Below are 19590 nucleotides of genomic sequence, written 5' to 3'. Positions count from 1 at the left end.
AGGACAGAGCTTTCTAGGCAATCCTGCAAGGCTCTGCTGGAGCAGTACAGACAGTAAAACTTCACCTTAAGAAGGCCTATGTTCTTTTACATGAATATGCCAATGGAAATGTGTGCAGTATTGTACCTTTGTGAGCTTGAGGACATTGTAAAGGTGCATCCATGTTTAATGGGGTAACCCCAGCTTCCCAGCAGCCCCTAACTTTAGACGGAGGCAGGAACCTGAAGGTTCTCCAGTAACAGTCATTACGGCAACGGGGAATATTTGGCGCAGGCCTCCAGAATTTGGCATTGACGGTCACCTAAAACTGACATTGATGGAGTTAAAGCCACAGCAGTTGAGGACCCCTGCAGTTGGTGAGAGGGTGCATCCAGAGCAACGTTGGTGCAGTCTTTAAAACACAAAAGCAGGTGGCGCCCAACTGGTTTTACTCTCTTCAGCAGGGGGAGAAAGACAGGAAGCATGGAGCTCTGGTGAAAATGGCACCTGTAACATCCTGGATACATTTGTGGGTCAAGGACTGGGAGGTGCTGCACTAGTCCCCATATTGTACATCGAAAAGAGCCACTGGCATAAACATTGGGGGCAGCTGTGATTTTGGCAGCCACTAGGATGGCACAGCCAAGCAGGTCCTCTTCCAGCAGATGGCATCGCTTGGAGATGATGGCCAGAGTCATTTATAAATCTGTGCTTGCACTGCCTTTCAGACAGTTAAAGAAGTTGACGGCAAGGGCAATAGATGCAGGGTCTCCCCTCTCTCCTCCACCTGTGTAGGTCATCTTCACCTACTGCTTTTTCCTCAGAGACCATACAGAAGCTGCTGCAAGTTGTTGTTGTTATTGAAGTATTAACCACAGTCTCCTTCTATGTCGTCTTTGGAATAACACCACATAGTGGCTCCAGCCATGATGTTCGCCATGAAACCCATAAGCAGATAGTTTGTGGGGGCTGTCAGAAAGATATCTCCATTTTATCAAAGGAATTCTCACATTCATTGTAGCAAAGCCTTGTCATGGAAGAGTGCGGCATGGAGGAGGCTTCTCAGGAAAGTAATTGCTGTGTTTCCACATGGAGCTCAGAGGTATGTGACCTTGTCCAACTGTACACTGCACCAGCAACATTTTCAATGCGATGTTGGAAAGAGAATCCTGACAGAAGGCCACTATGATATTACGCCCATGCCCAAAAAAAAAGGGGCTCCTTTGCATACTTACAGCAAATCTGGCAGCTACAAAGCAGAGTTTTCCAATGTTTGGATGACGCTGGAATGGGAACTTAAAAAGCCTTCACATTTGATTAGCTAATATAACACGGAGACAATTAATGCCAACAAACAACTATAATTTCTAATGTACATTCTTGGACAATAAATAACACACCTACAATGTGCAGACTGAAGACAACTGCAGCATGACCCAATAACTGAATGCAGACCCCTTAGCCCAGCTCTCCTGGACTCTCCCAGATGGCCATTCACTTGAAGCACACCCAGTGTGCTCACCACAATCTGCTGGCGCATGCCAATGTGATGTTTATGTAGCACAGAACTCAACAGTGACACAGCCATGTTCCCTACCATCATGAAGTATCTGCCTCTCTCTCTCGATAGCCTGCATTGCTTGTTAGTACAAAGGGACTGGGACCCTGTAGCTTAGCACTAACAAAGCAACATAAGCCATACAGAGGCTGGTGTGCCATAAGGCAATGCTGAAGACAGTGAGTGTACTCTGATGTCATATGAAGATTGGTAGCTCCAAGCAAATGGAAAAATGACTGAGTGCCAAGAAAGCTAGCTGGATGATTCCTGTTTGGACACCCGGAATATGTGTGGGTCCCTGAGCACAAAGCAACCAGGCACGTCACACAATACCGGGAGCACCAGACTAAAGTGTTGAAGGGATTTAGAGTGGTCCTGGAAAAGCACAGCAGGTCAGGCAGCATCCAAGGAGCAGAAAAATCAACGTTTCAGGTAAATGGAGGAGGCTTCTCAGGAAAGCAATTGCTTTGTTTGCCCGAAACAGCGATTTTCCTGCTCCTTGGATGCTGCCTGACCTGCTGTGCTTTTCCAGCATCACTCCAATCCAGACTCGGGTTTCCAGCATCTGCAGTCCTCGTTTTTATCTAAAGTGTTGAAGGACTGAGGTATTGTCAGAGTCAATCGGAGAGCAGGCAGGAGGACAGGGAAGCTTGGTTTACCACGTCCGACGTTTTTGGATGAAGGTGAGGAAGAGGATGGGGGCCATAATGCATGCAAGATGTTGTGGCGAAAAAGCATTTGCATCATACATGCTACAACCACAGGGTACCACTGTGGCTCGGTGGTTAGCAGTGCTGCCTCAAGGTGCCAGGGACCTGGGTTCGATTCCAGCTTTGGGCAACTGTGTGGAGTTTGCACGTCCCTCCAGTTTCTGCGTGGGTTTCCTCGCAGAGTCCAAAGACGTTCAGGCTAGGTGTACTGGCCATGGGAAATACAACATTACAGGGAGCCCTTTGGAGGGGTGGCATGGAATCGATGAACCAAATGACCTGCTTCCAAACATAAGCATTCTACAATTCAGCTGCTTGGATTTACACGGCTGTGACTGTGCAGCTGCTCAGTGAGGGAGAGAAGAATGGAAAGTATTGTATAAGTAAGGCAAGTTGAGAGTATTTATGGAGGCAAACACACAGAAATAAGATTGCTGCTCCTGAAAGAGGTGAGTCACCACTTAAAATGCGAAGGGGAAGAACAAAGCAAGGGAAGCATCTTTAGCTGTGCGCAGCTTCTGACCAGCACCTGATACGTGACTTGAAAAAGGCGAAGCTCCATGCAAAAAGGTCAGGGGTGCAGGAGGAAAGAAACCCGGCGAAACTGATGGGATTTGAAATCACATCAGCAGCTGGTCAGGTAAAGTCCTCAGCACATGGAATGCAACCAGTAAAAAGCAGAACCCACAGCAGCAAGTAACTCAGCAAAAGGAGAAATACCTGGCTTTTGTTACATTTGATTCCAGGTAAGGTTAATTACCCTCAGGAGTCAAAGTCAAGAGTCACACAGCACAGGTCACTGTTCAACCCATTATACCTGGGCAAGACCAGCTGGGTGTTGCAGGTCTGGCCTTAACAGAATGTTAGTGGCCTTGACAGAACATACCTGTAGCTTTCAGGGACGTTTTCCTAATTATTGCTGCATAAGAGTAATTGAGGTCAATTTCTTTCTTGGAATATTAGATCTTGACATTTAATGGAAAGTCACTGGCAGCTCACGTTGCCTGCGTTAGGGACAGTTTGTTGCGTTAAGTGACAGCTGAGAACTAAACCGAATAGCAGTGGACCTCCCTTAGGATTTCAAAGCCTGGAGCCCTGGATCCTTTCTACCGAGCCTAGCTAGAATTGGAGGTCTATCGCTTTATGGAGAAGCAATGCCACCAGGGGGAGGCAGTGAGTGCTGCCCATAACCTGGGACTTTGGTCAGAGGAGAAGGCAGGGCACTGGTAACTGGAACAGGAGGCCTACTGGCCTTGGGGTGGAGTTGGGAAGGCACCAGGATCTTAACCACGACCCTCCCACCTGATTAGATGGGGTAGGGCCATCAGTTACTTGGAGACTGGTCCAGTACTCCCATCACGAAACAATGGTGTTGCAGTTATCCAATGTTGATCCAATTATTGAGGTGGTATGAAAAGGGTAAATTTACAACGTTTATTCAAAAGAGAGTCAACGACTCAAACATCTTCATTTATGATTAGAAGAAGTTTCTTCAAAGAGAAAATACATTGTCATTTTTCCTTATGACAATCTCAAATGCAGTGGATTACACAAATACACAAGGAATAAATTCATACAGATGTTGGCACCTACATCCAAGGACGTTGCCTGACCTGCTGTGGTCACGTTCTCTCTACACAAATGTGTTATTTAGTTGTTCCTTAATTACTGTCCTTAATACTGATAAAAGCCATGAGGCAGGTCAAAGGATTGTTACTATAGCAAAATCACACTTCAAATATAGCCTTTCATTAGATTTAAGCACAAAATTATACAGAGGAACCTTAATTATCCGAATGACACGTGCGGGTAGTATTTCGATTGGTTAATCAAATTCCAGATTGATCGAATGCCTGATAACATTGTTTAGCCAAGCATCGGGACCTTGCTATCTTCCAGATAATCTGATATTCAGATAATTGAATGCTGGATAATCAAGCTTCCTCTGTATATTGTTTTGCAGTTGATCAGTTAGTGCCTTGCAACAATGTGTTTTGTTAGAGTGAGGGTTAATAGCAGCCAGGATCAGAGTTACAGGAGAGGGCAGAGTCACCTGAAACACATACTGAAGGAAGGACTGGTCTGGGTCTTTACAGACTTTCCACATTATAGGAGAGAGTAAAGGACTAGGGAAAATGAAATCGGGAGTTATCCAACATGGATATCCCGAGGAAGAGGACAAAAAGAAGCACTCAGATGAACTTCAAGTTTTGATGCTGAGAGGATGGAGGGTGGAGCACATTCTACTCCATTTCACATCATTGACTCCAAAATCTCAAGTTCGTTCAATGAGATAGGACAATGTGACAATCCATCGCTAGTGATGTCCTTTATTTTTAAAAAATGTATTTCATACAGAACAGGGACTTTGCCTCAGCTCAGCATCAAATCAATATCACACCAATGATAGGGATTTTCCACTCTTCTAATTAGGAGGGGGTAGCAGAGACAGAGAGAAAAAGACAGCGTGTGTGTGAGAGTGAGAGAGAGAAAGAGAGGGAGAGAGAGAGAAAGAGAATGGAAGAGTGCGCCAGGGAGAGCTCGAGAGAGAGCTAGAGCGAGCGAGAAAAAAAAAGAGCGTGATTGAGAGAGAAAAAAACAGAAAGAGGCGGCACGTGAGAGAGAGCACACAAGGGAGAAAAAAGGAGAGAAAGAGAGCAAGCGAGAAAGATGGGAGAGAGTGCAAGAGAGCAAAAAAGAGCGAGAGAGAACGGATTGAGAGCACGATAGAGAGAGTGCAAGAGAAACAGCATGAGAGAGAAAGAAAGCACGAGAGAAAAAAAGAGCACAAAAGACAGAGAAAAGAGAGCAAGAGCGAAAAAGAAAGTGAAAGAGAGAAAAAGAGACAGCGAGACAGTGAAAAAGAGAACGCCAGAGAAAGAGAAAGTGAGCAGCAGAGAAAGCGAGCGAGAGAGAACAAAAGAAAGAACAAATGAACGAGAGGGGAGGGAGAAGGGGTAGAGCGTAGAGCATGAAGTGGGTGGCATGGATGGTGGGAGTGAGACAGGGAGAAGGAGAAGCTAACACATTGCAAGTGATTGTAAATTAAATTTCACAATGTTGTGATGATTGGAGAAATGTAGTCACGGGAAAATTGACTACCTCTTCACTTGGTACATCAGGATTCCTGTCCTGGAATTCCAAAGCTGCGCGTGCAGAATTCCTCCTTAGTGTCGTGCTCCGGGACTCATCAGTGATGCTCTGAATCTGGGAAGTGAGGGGTGGGTGAGTAGCACATGCAAGTAACCACAATCTATTTAGTCAGCTTTACTAACAGCAATGAGTGACCAGCAAATTCAGTTTACCTTTAAATGTTACAATGCACATTCCTTGTCCCACAGAACGTGCATGGAAACATGGTGAGGGTTCTACTGAAGCAGTGTTGCCTCATTTACTGGGAGGACAGCAATGACACTGGATCTCCTCATGTATTGCTCAGTGGCCAATGAGTGGCACACATCTCACTTTGCATGGTACGTGAACACCAAGTGCCAGATTAAAAGAAAATCTTAAAATGATAGAGTCCTGGCAAATGCATAGCTTTTCAAAACAGACATGGCAGCAGATGGGTTTGTGGCTGTATTTCTGGTGTTCTGCTTTACAACCCACAGAACCTCTGCAATTTTATCAATAATCATTTATATCCCCACGAGCAGCAACAAGGTACAGAATGGACCATTGTTTTAAAGAAACCTTTTAACAGGAGTTCACATCATGGAAATTTAATTGACATTTACTTGAACACCAGATGTCTTAGTGCTACTGTCAATAGAAGGTGTGTTGTCCCTTGCATCAATCCATTGCCAATACACTCAAAATAACATGGTGTCAAAGTCTTTCCGATGCTCCTGTGCATTTAAACATCAAGCACCATACATAACTAGGCTTGTTGAAAAGATATTAAACCACACACCTTGTACACAACATAGCCTCATTATAATTTAATTCGTGCTCATAAACAGTGCCATTCCTTAAACAGACTGTGTATGATCTTTGAGCATGTGTTTTGTGAATAGATTCCAATGTGCTCAGGTTGAGTGCTCATGCTACTGCGGCTGCACACTCACCTGGAATCTGCAGGGAACTAAAGACAACTCACATCTGGAGTTACTATACCTGGGCAGGAGCTGGAAGACACTGCCTCAGCAGATCCAGGTTGAAAACAAAGATCCAGAAGTTAAAAAAGTGATAAGTCAGTCAGGACTGGCAGGAGAATGGGATGGAGCTGGGAATGAGTGGCCAATTCAGATACTTACAACCAATCACCATTTCAAGAGAAGATTCCTCAGTGTAATTTTACCTTATGCACATGAATCTGATAGATCAAATTTTCAAAACCTCTGTAGATGACCATTGCTAAGGTTTGACAAAGTGAAGATGAGCTATTGTGTCAGATTACCACCCAGAAGAGAGAAATTTACCCCTTTTTAAATGGGACAACTTAATGTGGTCCCAAAAAAAAGTACTATAATACACCTAAAACATACACAAATTACATTCTTCACAGCTATCTTCGCAATCAATTAAGTTATTTTTAAAGTGAAGTCACTGTAGTAAAACAAGAAATGCAGCAGCTAAATAGCACACCAACTCCCACAAACAGCAGTGATAGGGTCCAGATAATCTGATTCCCAGTGATGTTGTTTACGGGATAAACATTGGTCAGGATAATCCCCTACTCTTCTTCACTTAGTATCATAGGGTCTTTCCTATCTACCTTAAACAGAGACCTAGCCAGTTTACAGTTTCATCAGAAAGAGTGTGTTTGGAATAGTGTTGGGCACAGTGTGTTAAGTCTGGATTTAATAAATTGCATTTTTCATTAGCAACATAAAAAAGGACAAAGTCCTGGAAATGGGATTTCATTACTCTCAGGCACATGACACACACGTGAATCTGTGCATTTGTTGGTAAAATAACAAGTTTCCTGTATTTCTTTCGGATCATTGTAAGTGATTTACCTTCTTGGTCACTGAAGAGTGGTGGAGGCTTGTCAAGCGAAATTTCAATTGGTTTCCCACAATATAATGCTTACATTTTATACATAAATCAGTTATAAAACTGTACAATTTGCAAGCGTGTGCCTGGCAGCTAGAAAATGACTTGCACATTTGTTAGATTGTGAAGGCTTCAATAAAACACAGTTACAAGGAGTGTAAAATGATGAGACTGCATGTTGTTGGGGAAGTTAGTGATGTGGAAGAGCAATATTAGTGATCACATGCTGGCAGGACTGAGAGTCCAGCAGTTGGGGCTGTAAGGCAATCACCTAGTTTGTGTCACACTGGCAGACAAAGCCAACTATGTAATGAAGGCTGGCCCACAAGTTTTGCAATGATTGAATGGCGTGGCAAACTCAGACTGAATGGCCTAATTTCTGCTCCTGTCTTATGGTCTTTAGTTGTCTGGTTATTATGATCATTCCATTACTTCTTTTGGGACATAAAAGACAATTATGATTTGCATCTGTACATTTAAAGGAGGTAAACCCACTCACTTTAAGGGTTCTGCTTTGGTCTTAGAGCCAAAACAGATAGGCACTTAACTGTTTGTTAAGTCTCTGTGACCAAATGGCAATGCAACTTAAAGACTTTTGCCACTGCTTACTCTGGACAGGTTTCAGGAACAGATACCACTTCAATATCAAAATCAATGTAGATTTAACATGCTCATATTTCTACCTACTTACATTTTAAGTTATGTAAATACACATCTCAGTTTGCAACTAATGCAAGTTGTTCTAGAAAACAACAAATCAGGAGGACATTTCTGCAGCCCCTCTCTACTGTGCATCAGCTATGACAAATTATTCAAAAACAATCGGTGCTCATTTCTGCACCTTTCTCACACAGACTGATCATTTTTACTTTCACTTTTAATTATTTGTGTATATTTCCAATTGATCTAATCTAGAAACAGATTTTAAAAAAGACTTTTAAAAAATCACCATCTCCCAACTTCAAGGTAAGAGTGCTCAATGGCCCTTGAAGGAGCTTAACAATGAAACGTCTTAAACTTTAAATTAGAAATAGCCCTGTGGTACGTTTGTATCTAGTCATCTTCTTTAACCATTGAAGGCATTTGCTCCCTTGCCAACCCGGGCACTATAACACATACAGTTCTTCAGATGACCAGCTCATCGGTCAAGTCTGATTGACTACCCTGCTTGTCATCCATCCTGAAATGGAATTATCTCCCCAATCGTAGATAAGTGTTGCAAAAAGGATAGTTCTTCTCTAAGTTGGCCACAAATTTATTCCCAACTGAACAGAGTCACTGGCATTTCGTTGTAACTTGGCTCTGGAAACAAACTGTTAATTGCTTGTGTGTTTTGGCTCCAGGTCGCATTTTATAAAAGTGATTAGATTGATCTCCTTCAGTAAGAAAAGAAGTTTTAATGATTAGCAGCTGCAGATTATGTTATGGAATAATTACAAAGTTCAAAGGCAATAAAAACATTTATATTGAGCCCTTCTGACTAAAAGCAGAGTCTTTGAGAAGGAGGTGGGATTGTGTGTGGATTTTGTTTTGGTAACAATAGATAATGTGTAGTTTATCACCGTAGCTGAGTAACTAGCAATTTGGTAGAGGAGTCAATATTCACAGGACAGAGCTATGTGCAATACCACTGAGACCCACAATGAAAGAGAAATCTGAAGCCTTGCCTGATAGCCTGGGTTCTCTGGTTTGATACAGCAATGTTGATGTAAAGTAACTTTTATGCTTATAGTGTAAACATGGTGATCCGTAGTGTTCTGCCAGCCTGGTATCAATTTGGAGCACTCTCACCCCAGAGCCAGAAGGTTAAAAAGGCTCCCCCTCAGAGATTACAGCACAAGTTCTGAGAGAGGGGTCATCTTTCGCATGAAAGATTAAACTGGAGGCTCTGGCCACCCTCTTAGGTGGACGTTAAAAGGATTCAATGGCACTATTTTAAGAGGAGACGGTCTCTCTAGTCTCCTGTCCAATATTTCTCTTACAGTCAACATACTGAGACAAGATTTATCTTGTCACTTACTGTACCTAAAATAGTTGCTGCATTAGCCCATTATAATGGGAATAAATGTAAAAGTATTTAATTGACTGGGAAGTGTTTTGGAAACTTTGAAAATCGAAAATATGCTGCAAGGTGGTTTTAAATGATCGTAATGGTGACCTACTCAAGTTCATTTGGATCAACTGCTTGGGCACTTGACTGATGCCACAGACTAGTGACTCTACCAGAGGTTGGGACAAGGCAAGACATGATCAAGTCCACCAGTTTTTACCAAGTAAAGGCTTTCCAATACTAAGCAGACTTAAACTAAAAGGTTGAAAATGGGTACTTATACATGTTGAAGAGGCCAGCAATGCCCATTAAAGGCACCTACACAAAACTAGTTGAATCTCATGAATAGTTGGGGAGCTGCCAATGGAGGAGGGAAAGTTGTGGTTTTACTTGTAGGGAATAAATAATTCACTACTGGAGATAGGACAGCAGCCAGCAGTTCATCCAGTTTTTTTTAAAAATTGAGGCCAAAGGTTCAAGTTCAAGCCCGTGTTGGTCGCCCAGTTTACAAACTCTCCTTCAGCCTCTAAACCAATGCGAGAAAATTTCTATCCATTACCTTGGGACTTCACTCAAAAACATTAGACTGAACCCTCTTATGGGATATGTTACCATTATGTCATTTGACGTACAGATCTCTGCAGACATCATGAAATTTGTTGCATGACCTCAATTCAATTCACTTGGCATTGTGAAAAAGCAGCAAAGTGTGAATATTGGATGCAACAGTGGACTGTAAAACATGAGTAGGCAATTAAAGCCATTAAGAGAAAGTAAGGACTGCAACATGCCAGAGATCAGAGTAGAGTGCATGGTGCTGGAAAAGCACACAGGTCAGGCAGCATACGAGGAGCAGGAGAATCGATGTTTCGGGCATAAGCCCTTCATCAGGAACGAGGCTTGTGAGCCAAGGGGGGTGAGGTTCACGGGAAGGTAGCTGGGAATGCGACAGGTAGATGAAGGTGGGGGTGATGGTGTTGGGTTTGAGTGGAGGGTGGAGCAGATAGGTGAGAAAGAAGATGGGCGGGTAGGACAGTTCAAGAGGGCGGTGCTGAGCTAGAAGGTTGGAACTGGTATAAGGTGGGGGGAGGGGAAATGAGGAAACTGGTGAAACCCACATTAGTCAGTTGGGAGTGAATAACTAACTCTGCAACTGTCAGGCTTTTGTTCCTGTTCTGTGAAAACTGAGCTATTCTTATAATTTTAACTACCTCTACCATGGCATTAATTCTTAGCTCATCATGAAAAGATAACCTGAACTTGGAGAACTCACACTCACAAGGTTTCCTTTGATCCACACCACGTATTCAACCCCAGAGTACCAGCAATGCGCAGCTATTAAACCAAGAGATTAAAAGCAGGCCATTAGCCAGTAAAGGGTGCAGACACACATCCAGCAGATCGCTGGGTATAGAATCATGAAGCCATGTTTCAAAGCAACTACAGAAATCTCACCAAAAACATTCGTCAAACTCCTGCCTCATGACCTCAAATAATAGTATGACTCAATTGCCTGATTTGCTCCCAACAAACATTTACTCAATAATTACAGGCAATAACTCTTTGGGATCAATCAGCATGGCTAAAGTTTCGTTGTAGCAATATCCTGGTGGAATTGCTTTCAAACTGTTGTAATTGCGATGAAGTCCAGGTGGATAAGAGTTCCCTGATTGAATCAGTTTAACAGCCCCAATCAGGGAGCCCTGGCTGACTAAGAACAGGAATGTCAGATACCCTGTTCACTCTGAGGGAGCTGGATCAGTGTCAAGGACTGGCCACGTTTAAATAAAGGGTGACTTGGCGATGGAATACTAGCTTCTGTGGAATTGTTTCCGAAACCTCATCTTTTACTGTAGCACATTTACCTCAATATCCTGCACTGATGCTGTTAAACTGATAATAATGTAACACTACAGCAAACGCAAGGAAATTTGAAAGGTTTTGTATCACTTTAACAGGTGGTGATGAGCAGTACAACAAATTCTATTCAACATTACATGAATAAATTTGAGAATCGAAAAATCTCTTGCCGGTAAAACGCTGTACAATTCTTTAGCAATCGTGAAAGAGATTTGAAGCCAAAACATGCTTACCTCTCGTTCCCGCTCATTTTTGGAGAGCTGCATCTGTTTCAACATCTGTGATCTTTGCTCCATCACTAAAGTTCGTTCGTATGTGAAGGCTGAAATATCATTGTCAAGCTGGGAATTAAAGAAAAAAAGGGACAAAGCCCCCAAAAGTAAACAACACAGCCCTTTGTGCTAGACCTAGCTCTGGAACCTAAACACTTCAGTGACACATCCAATTCCAAGGAGCAGGCACATGAGCCATGCTTCTCCTTTGAGTTGAACAGGTTTAGGAGTGAATGAAATAATAAAAACAAAAAGGAATACCAGGTGGGAGAGAAACTATTCCCTCGGGGGGGGGGGGGGGGGCGGACATCTAAAAGAGGGAAAATCTTTAAAGACGGAACCAAGTCTTTCAGGAGAGATGCCAGAAAGCACTTTGCACACAAAGTTTAGTGACAATCTGGAAATCTATCCAAAGTAAAAACACGTGGATGCTGTGTCAAGCTGATTTTTTTCTAATGCAAAAAGCATTGAGAGTTTCGAAGAAAAGGGACAAGTAAATTGGTATTGAGGTACAGATCAGTTGCGGCCTAACTGAATGACACACTCAATTGCACGACTAGGCTGCATTTTTGGCATCTTTCAGCAGTTTTGTGGATAATCTTAGCAGCCAGATGAAACAGAAACTACCTTCTACATACAAGGAAGTCCCCCAATGCCCATTTTAGGGCAAATCATCACATCCAGCTAAGCATCCGTCAACACCTGGCAACGGAAAGGTTTTTTCTTCTTTAAAATAACTTTGGTTTCACTGGTTGGATGTCAGCTGTCCGAGAGGCAGCAGCATCTCATGGTGATTATTTGCGGGTGGGTGGCCCCAAGTTTCGACTGAGTCTGCCCAGCAGTCTCCCTCTTCATGCTCTCAAATGTCCCTTTGGGCTGGAAACCCACAGCCACAGAATTTTTAATTTCTCTCCACTGGATGGCGCCCTAATACATACAGACCATGACTTCAAGACTCGTGACCAGTCAACATGATTGTACAAATACAATGACATTATGACAGATACATCTCTGCAGACCAGAGCTACTTCAGGGTTTGCTGAATGTTCTCCAGCTCTATTTGGCTTGCACAATAAAACAAGTGGGGAAACACAGGAGCAAGCCATTCAGCCTCCAAATCGGTTCTGACCTTCAAAGAGATAGGCTAGTACAACTGCAACATTTAAGAGGCATTTGGACAGGTATATGAATAGGAAGGGTTTGGAGGGATATGGGCCGGGTGCTGGCAGGTGGGACTAGATTGGGTTGGGGTATCTGGTCGGCATGGACGGATTGGACCGAAGGGTCTGTTTCCATACCGTACATTTCTATGACTCTATGGGATCACACGAGTCAGTCAATGACTGATCCGGGGACAGGAAGCAGTCTCTAACAAGGCTGGCTGGGCAGCTCTTACCATTTCCACCACCTCGACCTCGGCATCGAGACGAAGCTGATACAGGAATAACTGCAAGTCTTTCTTCATCTGGATGCTGTTGTCATCTATCTGGGCAACGGTGAAGATGCGCATCTTGCACTTCTTCCAAACCTGCAACAGATCGACTTTGCAAAATAAACCATTTCAATTATCGATGTGTCCTTACATTTATCTAGTGCTTTTAACCGAGTAAACATTCCATGGTGCTTCACAGTCCTGCAATCAGATAAATCAAACGCAGACAAGTATGGAGATATGACTGCAAAGACTTGATCGAAGGGATAGATTTTAAGCCGGGCCAGACGAAAGGTATGAGGAAGGTAGTCTGGAGTTTTGGGGGCTGAGCAACTGAAGGTTAGGCCACCAATGGTAGGGCAATCAAAATTGGGGATACTCAAGAGACCAGGATCGGAGGAAAACAGATATCAGAGAGGAGTGAGAGGCTGCAGGAAGTAGGGAGTGGTGAGAACAAAAATGAGAATCTTAAAAATCAAGTTGCTTGACCAGAAGTCAATGAAGGGCAGCGAGCATAAAGACGATAGGTCAATTGGACATGATGAGTTCTGAGCCAAGGAGGGGGTAGGTGATGGATTTAGAAGCTTAGTCTTCACCCCTCCGTCAGCTGCCTGGGCCCCATCTTGGAACACTCAAATTGGAAGAATTAGAGAACCGCTGACATCTGAAAAGATTTGTCGGGCTGAAGGTGATAACAGAGGAAGGGAGGGGGCGAGCCTCAAAGAATGGCAATCGAAAATCCAGAAGTGTCCAAATGGGCGCCAAATGTAAACCAGTGAGCAGAAAATGGGCTGTTGTTCAGAGGATGCAGGAGGATGGAGAGGAGAGAATTGCAATTGTCCAATCTGGAGACGTCAAAAGCCGAGGATAACTAAGGCTGCTCTTCTAGCAACGAAAAAAAAAGAGTTGAACGTCCAATCACATGGCTGAACCTCTAAAACAGGCAGAAAGTTTACCTTATGTTGGCTGAGGAGAAATGGTAGCAACATCAGCAATCCCCCATCGTGGACAATCCACCAGATATCAATGGTGCCTCCAGCAAAACGCTCCTGGTTTGTCGGGAAGGAATCTATGTTCTTGGTCACCAGCAGCGCTTGGTGAGCGGCTGTTGTCTCACATACCATGTCTGAAACAAATGGAATCTCTAGGTTAACCACTACACCTCAGCCATTCCCTGCTAAAAGGAAGGACTGTTTACACTTCAGTGAAGGGGAGACCCACAAAAGTGACTTACCCCAACCATCCCCGGACCCGATAACTGGCTAACTATTACCGTGTCACCCAGGCCAAGTTACATGCCCAGTCCCAACCACAAAGGGTAGAAGGAACAGACATTACCTTCCACACCCCCTTAGCCGCATTAAGGAAGGCGGTGGGATGGTAAAAGATAATGAAACCAAAACAATTGGAGCAAAGCAAGGGAGGATGTGAAAGATCAAGTACAATCAATCAGTCATCCAGGATCAGCAGGTATCCTCATACACATCAGGCCAAAGAAGGGATCAAAACTGACCAAATCAAAACTGAAAGAACTACAGATGCTGTAAATAAGAAACAAAAACAGAAATTGCTGGAAAAGTTCAGCAAGTCTGACAGCATCGGTGGAGATAAATCAGACTTAACGTTTTGGGTCAAGTAACCCTTCCTCACAACATGGCCAATATCTGCACACAGTCTGCTTTGTCACGATTATTCACCGTTACCTCAGCTCAGTACTTCCAGTTTCTGGATGTGAAGTTTGACGAAGGTGATTGACATCAAACATCAACACTGCTTCTCTCTTGCTACCTGACCACATTCCTGAAGAAGGGCTTATGCCCAAAACATCGACTCTCTTACTCCTCAGGTGCTGCCTGACCTGCTGTGCTTTTCCAACCCCACACTTTTTGACTCTGATCTCCAGTCCTCACTTTCTCCAAGCCTTCCTAGCACTTTGTTTTAATTTCAGATGCCTAGGGTCTGCATATTTTGCTTTATTAGGGCACCCACTGGAGATTGTGATTGAGACTGAGAAATGAAGAACTGTTGAAACTTTAAATTTTGGAGGGGGTGGGAAATTTTGTGCAGCGTACAAGAGCAGGAAACGTGATGTGGCAGGTGATGTAATTGGGCTGGAAGTGAGGTTTTGATTTCCTGACAGTTCCCTGGTGATGCACAGGTGCTGGTTTGTATGGTGTGTCAGGCCTCTCACTGCCCTGTGATGTGTTTATGCTTGTAATACATTTACAATAGCATGAAGGGAGGTGATGGTATAATCACTGGACCTGTTAATCCAGACACCCTGATAAGGGTCGTGGGGACCCGGGTTCGAATCCTGCTACGGGAGATGGTGGAACTTGAATTCAATGACAAAAAAAAATCTGGAATTAATGATGAAGAAGAATCCATTGTTGATTGCTGGAAAAACCCATCAGGTTCACTAGTGTGCTTTAGGGAAGGAAACTGCCACCCTTACCTGGTCTGGCTTATAATGTGACTCCAGACCAACAGCAACATGGTTCACTCTGAACTGGACTCTGGGCAATAAATGCTGGCATAGCCAGCAACACCCTCATCCTGTGAATGTATGAAGTTCTACAAGCATAACACCACTTTTAAATTATATCATATTTTCAAGATAAAGTCAGCAACACACAAGAAACCCATGGCATGTCCTGCTTAATGGTAAAGTGCACCCAATCAGCTTCATCCAGCTAGGTCAGTGATCTTTCTCTTTTGACTCCAAGGCACAAGGAGGGGTGCAGGAGTGTGCCATCTTCTATGCAGGCTCAGGACTGACAACGGATGAGTGAATGGTGAGGGAGAGATGTGGAGTGGGCTCAGGGTGTGGAGAAGTGTAGGAGGAGTTTGAGGAGCACAGGGCCTGGGGAGCAAGGAGGAGCGAAATGGAAAGGGCCTAGAGTTGATGGAGGCAGTGGGTCAATCGTTAGGAAAAATGAAGATCATAATGTGGGTGTTTGTACTGTACAGGAAGTACAGAAGTGGTCCTGTATCTCAGGGCACTGGCTGGTAGATTCCAAATGGAGATCTGAGAAAGGATTGAATAGACTCAGCACAGAGACATTACTCAAAAGGTTCTGACTGTTTGAGATTCCAGAAGGTTCAAAGGGCCAATTAATCTATTGTAGTTAAAAATCACACAACACCAGGTTATAGCCTAACAGGTTTATTTGGAAGCACTAGCTTTCAGAGCGCCGTTACTTCATCAGGTGGTTGTGGAAATTAAGCTTAACCTCCACAATCACCTGATGAAGGAGTGGGATCTGAAAGCCATTGCTTCAAAATAAACCTGTTGGACTATAACCTGATGTTGTGTGATTTTTAAAATTTGTCCACCCCAGTCCAACAGCAGCACCTCCAAGTCATGGCAATCTATTGCAAGTCTCTTTCTCTATCTCCTTGAAAGCATTTGAAAGTGAGCTGAGACTGCCACCTGCTGTTTGCTAAGGGGAGCAGAACGATCCAGGGGGAAAAAAAAGTGTGCCATTTTCATCATGGATCAAAGAATCCTCATTGAACTACCAACTACGTAAGCTATAGTAAAATAATACTTATGTTTCATCATTATTTAAAACAAAGATTTTAATCGATTAACTCCCTATCCAAGAAATATGCCTGACATACTTCCAAGATAAAAGATTTCCATTTTAAACCAAACAATGTGGATTAACAGCAAACAAATCTTTTGTTTTTAATTATCCAACATGTAGACAGTCATATCCCTGTTAATACAGGATTATCCGACAATGACCTAAAATAATTGGATGTTTAACTGCAGTTAAAATAATTGTCAAATTTATAACATAGTTTTAGGACAAAAATATCTACTCCAACAGCAACCTATCAATGATTTAAACACAAAGGTCTGAGGAAGGGCTACCAGACCAGAAATATTGACTTTGCTTTTTCTTTACAGATGCCGCCTGGCCTACTGACTTTTCCAGGAACTTCTGTTTTTGTTTCTGATTCACAACATCAGCAGTTCTTTTGGTTTTGACTGATTTAAACATCTTCTCTCTGTGTCACTAGTGCACTTCACCTACATTATGTACCATCCTACAAGACATGCTGCAGCAATCTGTCAAGGCACCTTCAATAAGACTACAATTCCTTGACCTTCATCACCTCGAAGGACTAAAGTAGTTCTTGAATTTGAATGCCACCGCCTCAAAGTCACACAGCATTCTGAGTCTGGCAGATATCGTTGAGCCAACCCAAAATGCTTAGACTCCCCCACTTAACAGCATCGTCACCACGGGACGTCAAGATTCAAGATGGTCCATCATCAGCTTCTTGAGAGAGAGGCTAAATACAGTCCAGCCTTGCTGACATCCCACAAATGAATTAGAAAGAAACAACTAACGCCTGGATGTTTTATTTAGAATTATAGACATCTATCTACTGCTCTATTTGGAGATCAGAAATAGATGGAACAGACTGGGGGCAGGATGGACACAAGCTGTCTGCAGTCCAGCCAACCCATTTCCCCTTCCTTATTAGTTTCCATTAACAGCTTTTCTTTCTCTCTGCATATTATCCAACATCCCTTTCCCTACCTAGCTGTCGCTGTCATTCTGGCTCTCTGGGCTCCATCTCCACATGTCCTCTCATTCCTTCCCTTCGCCCACTTTGCCCTCCCACTGTCGTCAGCAGATACCACCATTTCCTAGTTACCATCAGTTCTGGTTCTCTGCCATCATGATCCACGGAGTACACAGCTTGGACAACTTCACTTACTTCAAATCTGACTTTACTTAATATTAAAGAAAGCCATTCAACTCCTTGAGCTGATCATATGGGAATAGCAATGGGCCATTAGGCTCCTCAACACTGCTCTGCCATTCAATCGGATCATGGTGGATCTGTATTACAAATTCAGTTTAGCCACTAATCATCTTCCTTAATAGCCCCTCCCTATAAGAACATCTATGAATGTAGCCATGACCCCACACATCTACAGTCGTTGAGAAAGAATTCCATATTTTCATGACACTCAGGTGAAAAAAAATGCTTCCTGATCTCCCTCTTAAAATGTCTTCAGACTGTTTAAAGCCAACCGTTTCTCTGCAACCACCCTCTCAATCCCTTGAGAGTTTTAAAGCATCTCAATCTGCTCACCCCTAATGTGGAGAACAAATTGGGAGTTCTGATGGATTCTGAAAGTGCACAACTCATTAGGCACCCTGGGACTAATGGCATGGAGATTCAGTGAGTAACTGAGCAATACTGACCTACAAAGTTCTTCCACCCTGTTGGACCATCTGTTTGCCTCCATAACTCCGGCCACGCCACCAGCACAGTGTTGTGCTTCATTCCTCCCAGGCCAGATGACTGGATCAAGTGGGAGACCCCATCTCGCCGGTTGGACGATACCACCACGTGGCAGAAACCTTTTGTCTTCTCCAGCCCCATCAAGGTCTTAATGTTCTGTCAAAACAACCAACATGTAACACATCAGGAGGGGCACTCAATCTCAATCTCCATGCTAGCTGAGAACGCTGCATCTTTTATGTTGAACACAGATGATATTAACAGGAGCATGTTCATGACAGATATTGCAGTTCTAATTACTACTAAATTGAGGCACACCTACTTAGTTCCTCCACTTTGCAGAGTTCTGAATGTCAGGTCTACAAAAGCCCCAGGTCCATTTTCCCAGAGTTAAAAATCACACAACACCAGGTTACAATCCAATAGATTTATTTGGAAGTACTAACGTTCTGAACGGTGCTCCTTCATCAGGCAAGTTACCTGAACAGCGCTCTGAAAGCTAGTGCTTCCATATAAACCTGTTGGACTATAACCTGGTGTGTGATTTTTAACTTTGCCCACCCCAGTCCAACACCAGCACCTTCACATCATTCCCCATAGATAGGGGAAAACAATAGACAGACAGTCACCTGATCGCTAGTCACGGGCCAGTTAAGAGGTTGCATGACTGGCAGGTTGAAAGTATCTCCCTTACCTGCACAGCAGGAGAAAGAAGAAACCAGTAAAACTTTTGACAAGGTTCCACATGGTAGGCTGTTGGAGGAAATGCAGAGGCATAGAACTGAGTGTGATTTAGCAGTTTGGATTAGAAACTGGCTTTCTGAAAGAAGGCAGCTAGTGGTGGTTGATGGAAAATATTCAGCCTGGAGTCCAGTTACTAGTGGTGTGCCACAAGGATCTGTTTTGGGACCACTGCTGTTTGTCACTTTTATAAATGACTTATGAGCAGACATAGGTAGATGGATTAGTAAATTTGCAGACTACACTAAAATTGGTAGAGTACTGGACAGTGTGGAAGAATGTTACAGGTTGCAGGGGGACTTGGATAAATTGCAGAATTGGGCTGAGAGGGCAAATGGAGTTCAATGCAGGTAAGTGTGAGATGATGCACTTTGGGAAGAATAAAAGGAAGGCAGAGTATTGGTCAATGGAAAGATTCTTGGTAGTGTGGATGTGCAGAGGGATCTTGGAGTCCATGTACATAGATCCCTCAAAGTTGCCACCCAGGTGGATAGTGCTGTTAAGAAGGCATACGGTGTGTTAGGTTTCATTCGTAGAGAGATTGAGTTCCGGAGCCGCAATATCATGCTGCAACTGTACAAAACGTTGGTACGGCCACACTTGGAATATTGTGTACGGTTCTGGTCACCATATTTTGGGAAGGATGTGGAAGTATTGGAAAAGGTGCAGAGGAGATTTACCAGGATGTTGCCTGGTTTTGAGGGAAGGTCTTTTGTGGA

The 19590-nt window shown here is 43.5% G+C and overlaps 1 protein-coding gene across 7 annotated transcripts in view; it reads right to left on the bottom strand.

Moving 5' to 3' along the window:
• LOC132832275 (solute carrier family 12 member 7-like) overlaps positions 1-19590 on the bottom strand; it is a 249490-nt gene that overhangs the window by 12150 nt on the left and 217750 nt on the right. For 5 of the 7 annotated variants that reach the window (XM_060850137.1, XM_060850131.1, XM_060850132.1 and 2 more), the window contains exons 18-22: positions 18091-18286; positions 13816-13985; positions 12824-12955; positions 11389-11496; positions 5350-5454 (exon numbers count right to left, since the gene is read on the bottom strand). In XM_060850137.1, the coding sequence (XP_060706120.1) occupies positions 5350-5454; positions 11389-11496; positions 12824-12955; positions 13816-13985; positions 18091-18286 (711 nt within the window). The remainder of the gene's footprint in view (positions 1-5349; positions 5455-11388; positions 11497-12823; positions 12956-13815; positions 13986-18090; positions 18287-19590) is intronic. The other 2 variants (XM_060850134.1, XM_060850136.1) reach the window with 1 other exon arrangement.

Source organism: Hemiscyllium ocellatum, chromosome 34 (assembly GCF_020745735.1).
Source record: "Hemiscyllium ocellatum isolate sHemOce1 chromosome 34, sHemOce1.pat.X.cur, whole genome shotgun sequence".
In the NCBI taxonomy this organism is placed as follows: Eukaryota; Metazoa; Chordata; class Chondrichthyes; order Orectolobiformes; family Hemiscylliidae; genus Hemiscyllium; species Hemiscyllium ocellatum.
This window is presented reverse-complemented; position numbering and strand designations above follow the sequence as displayed.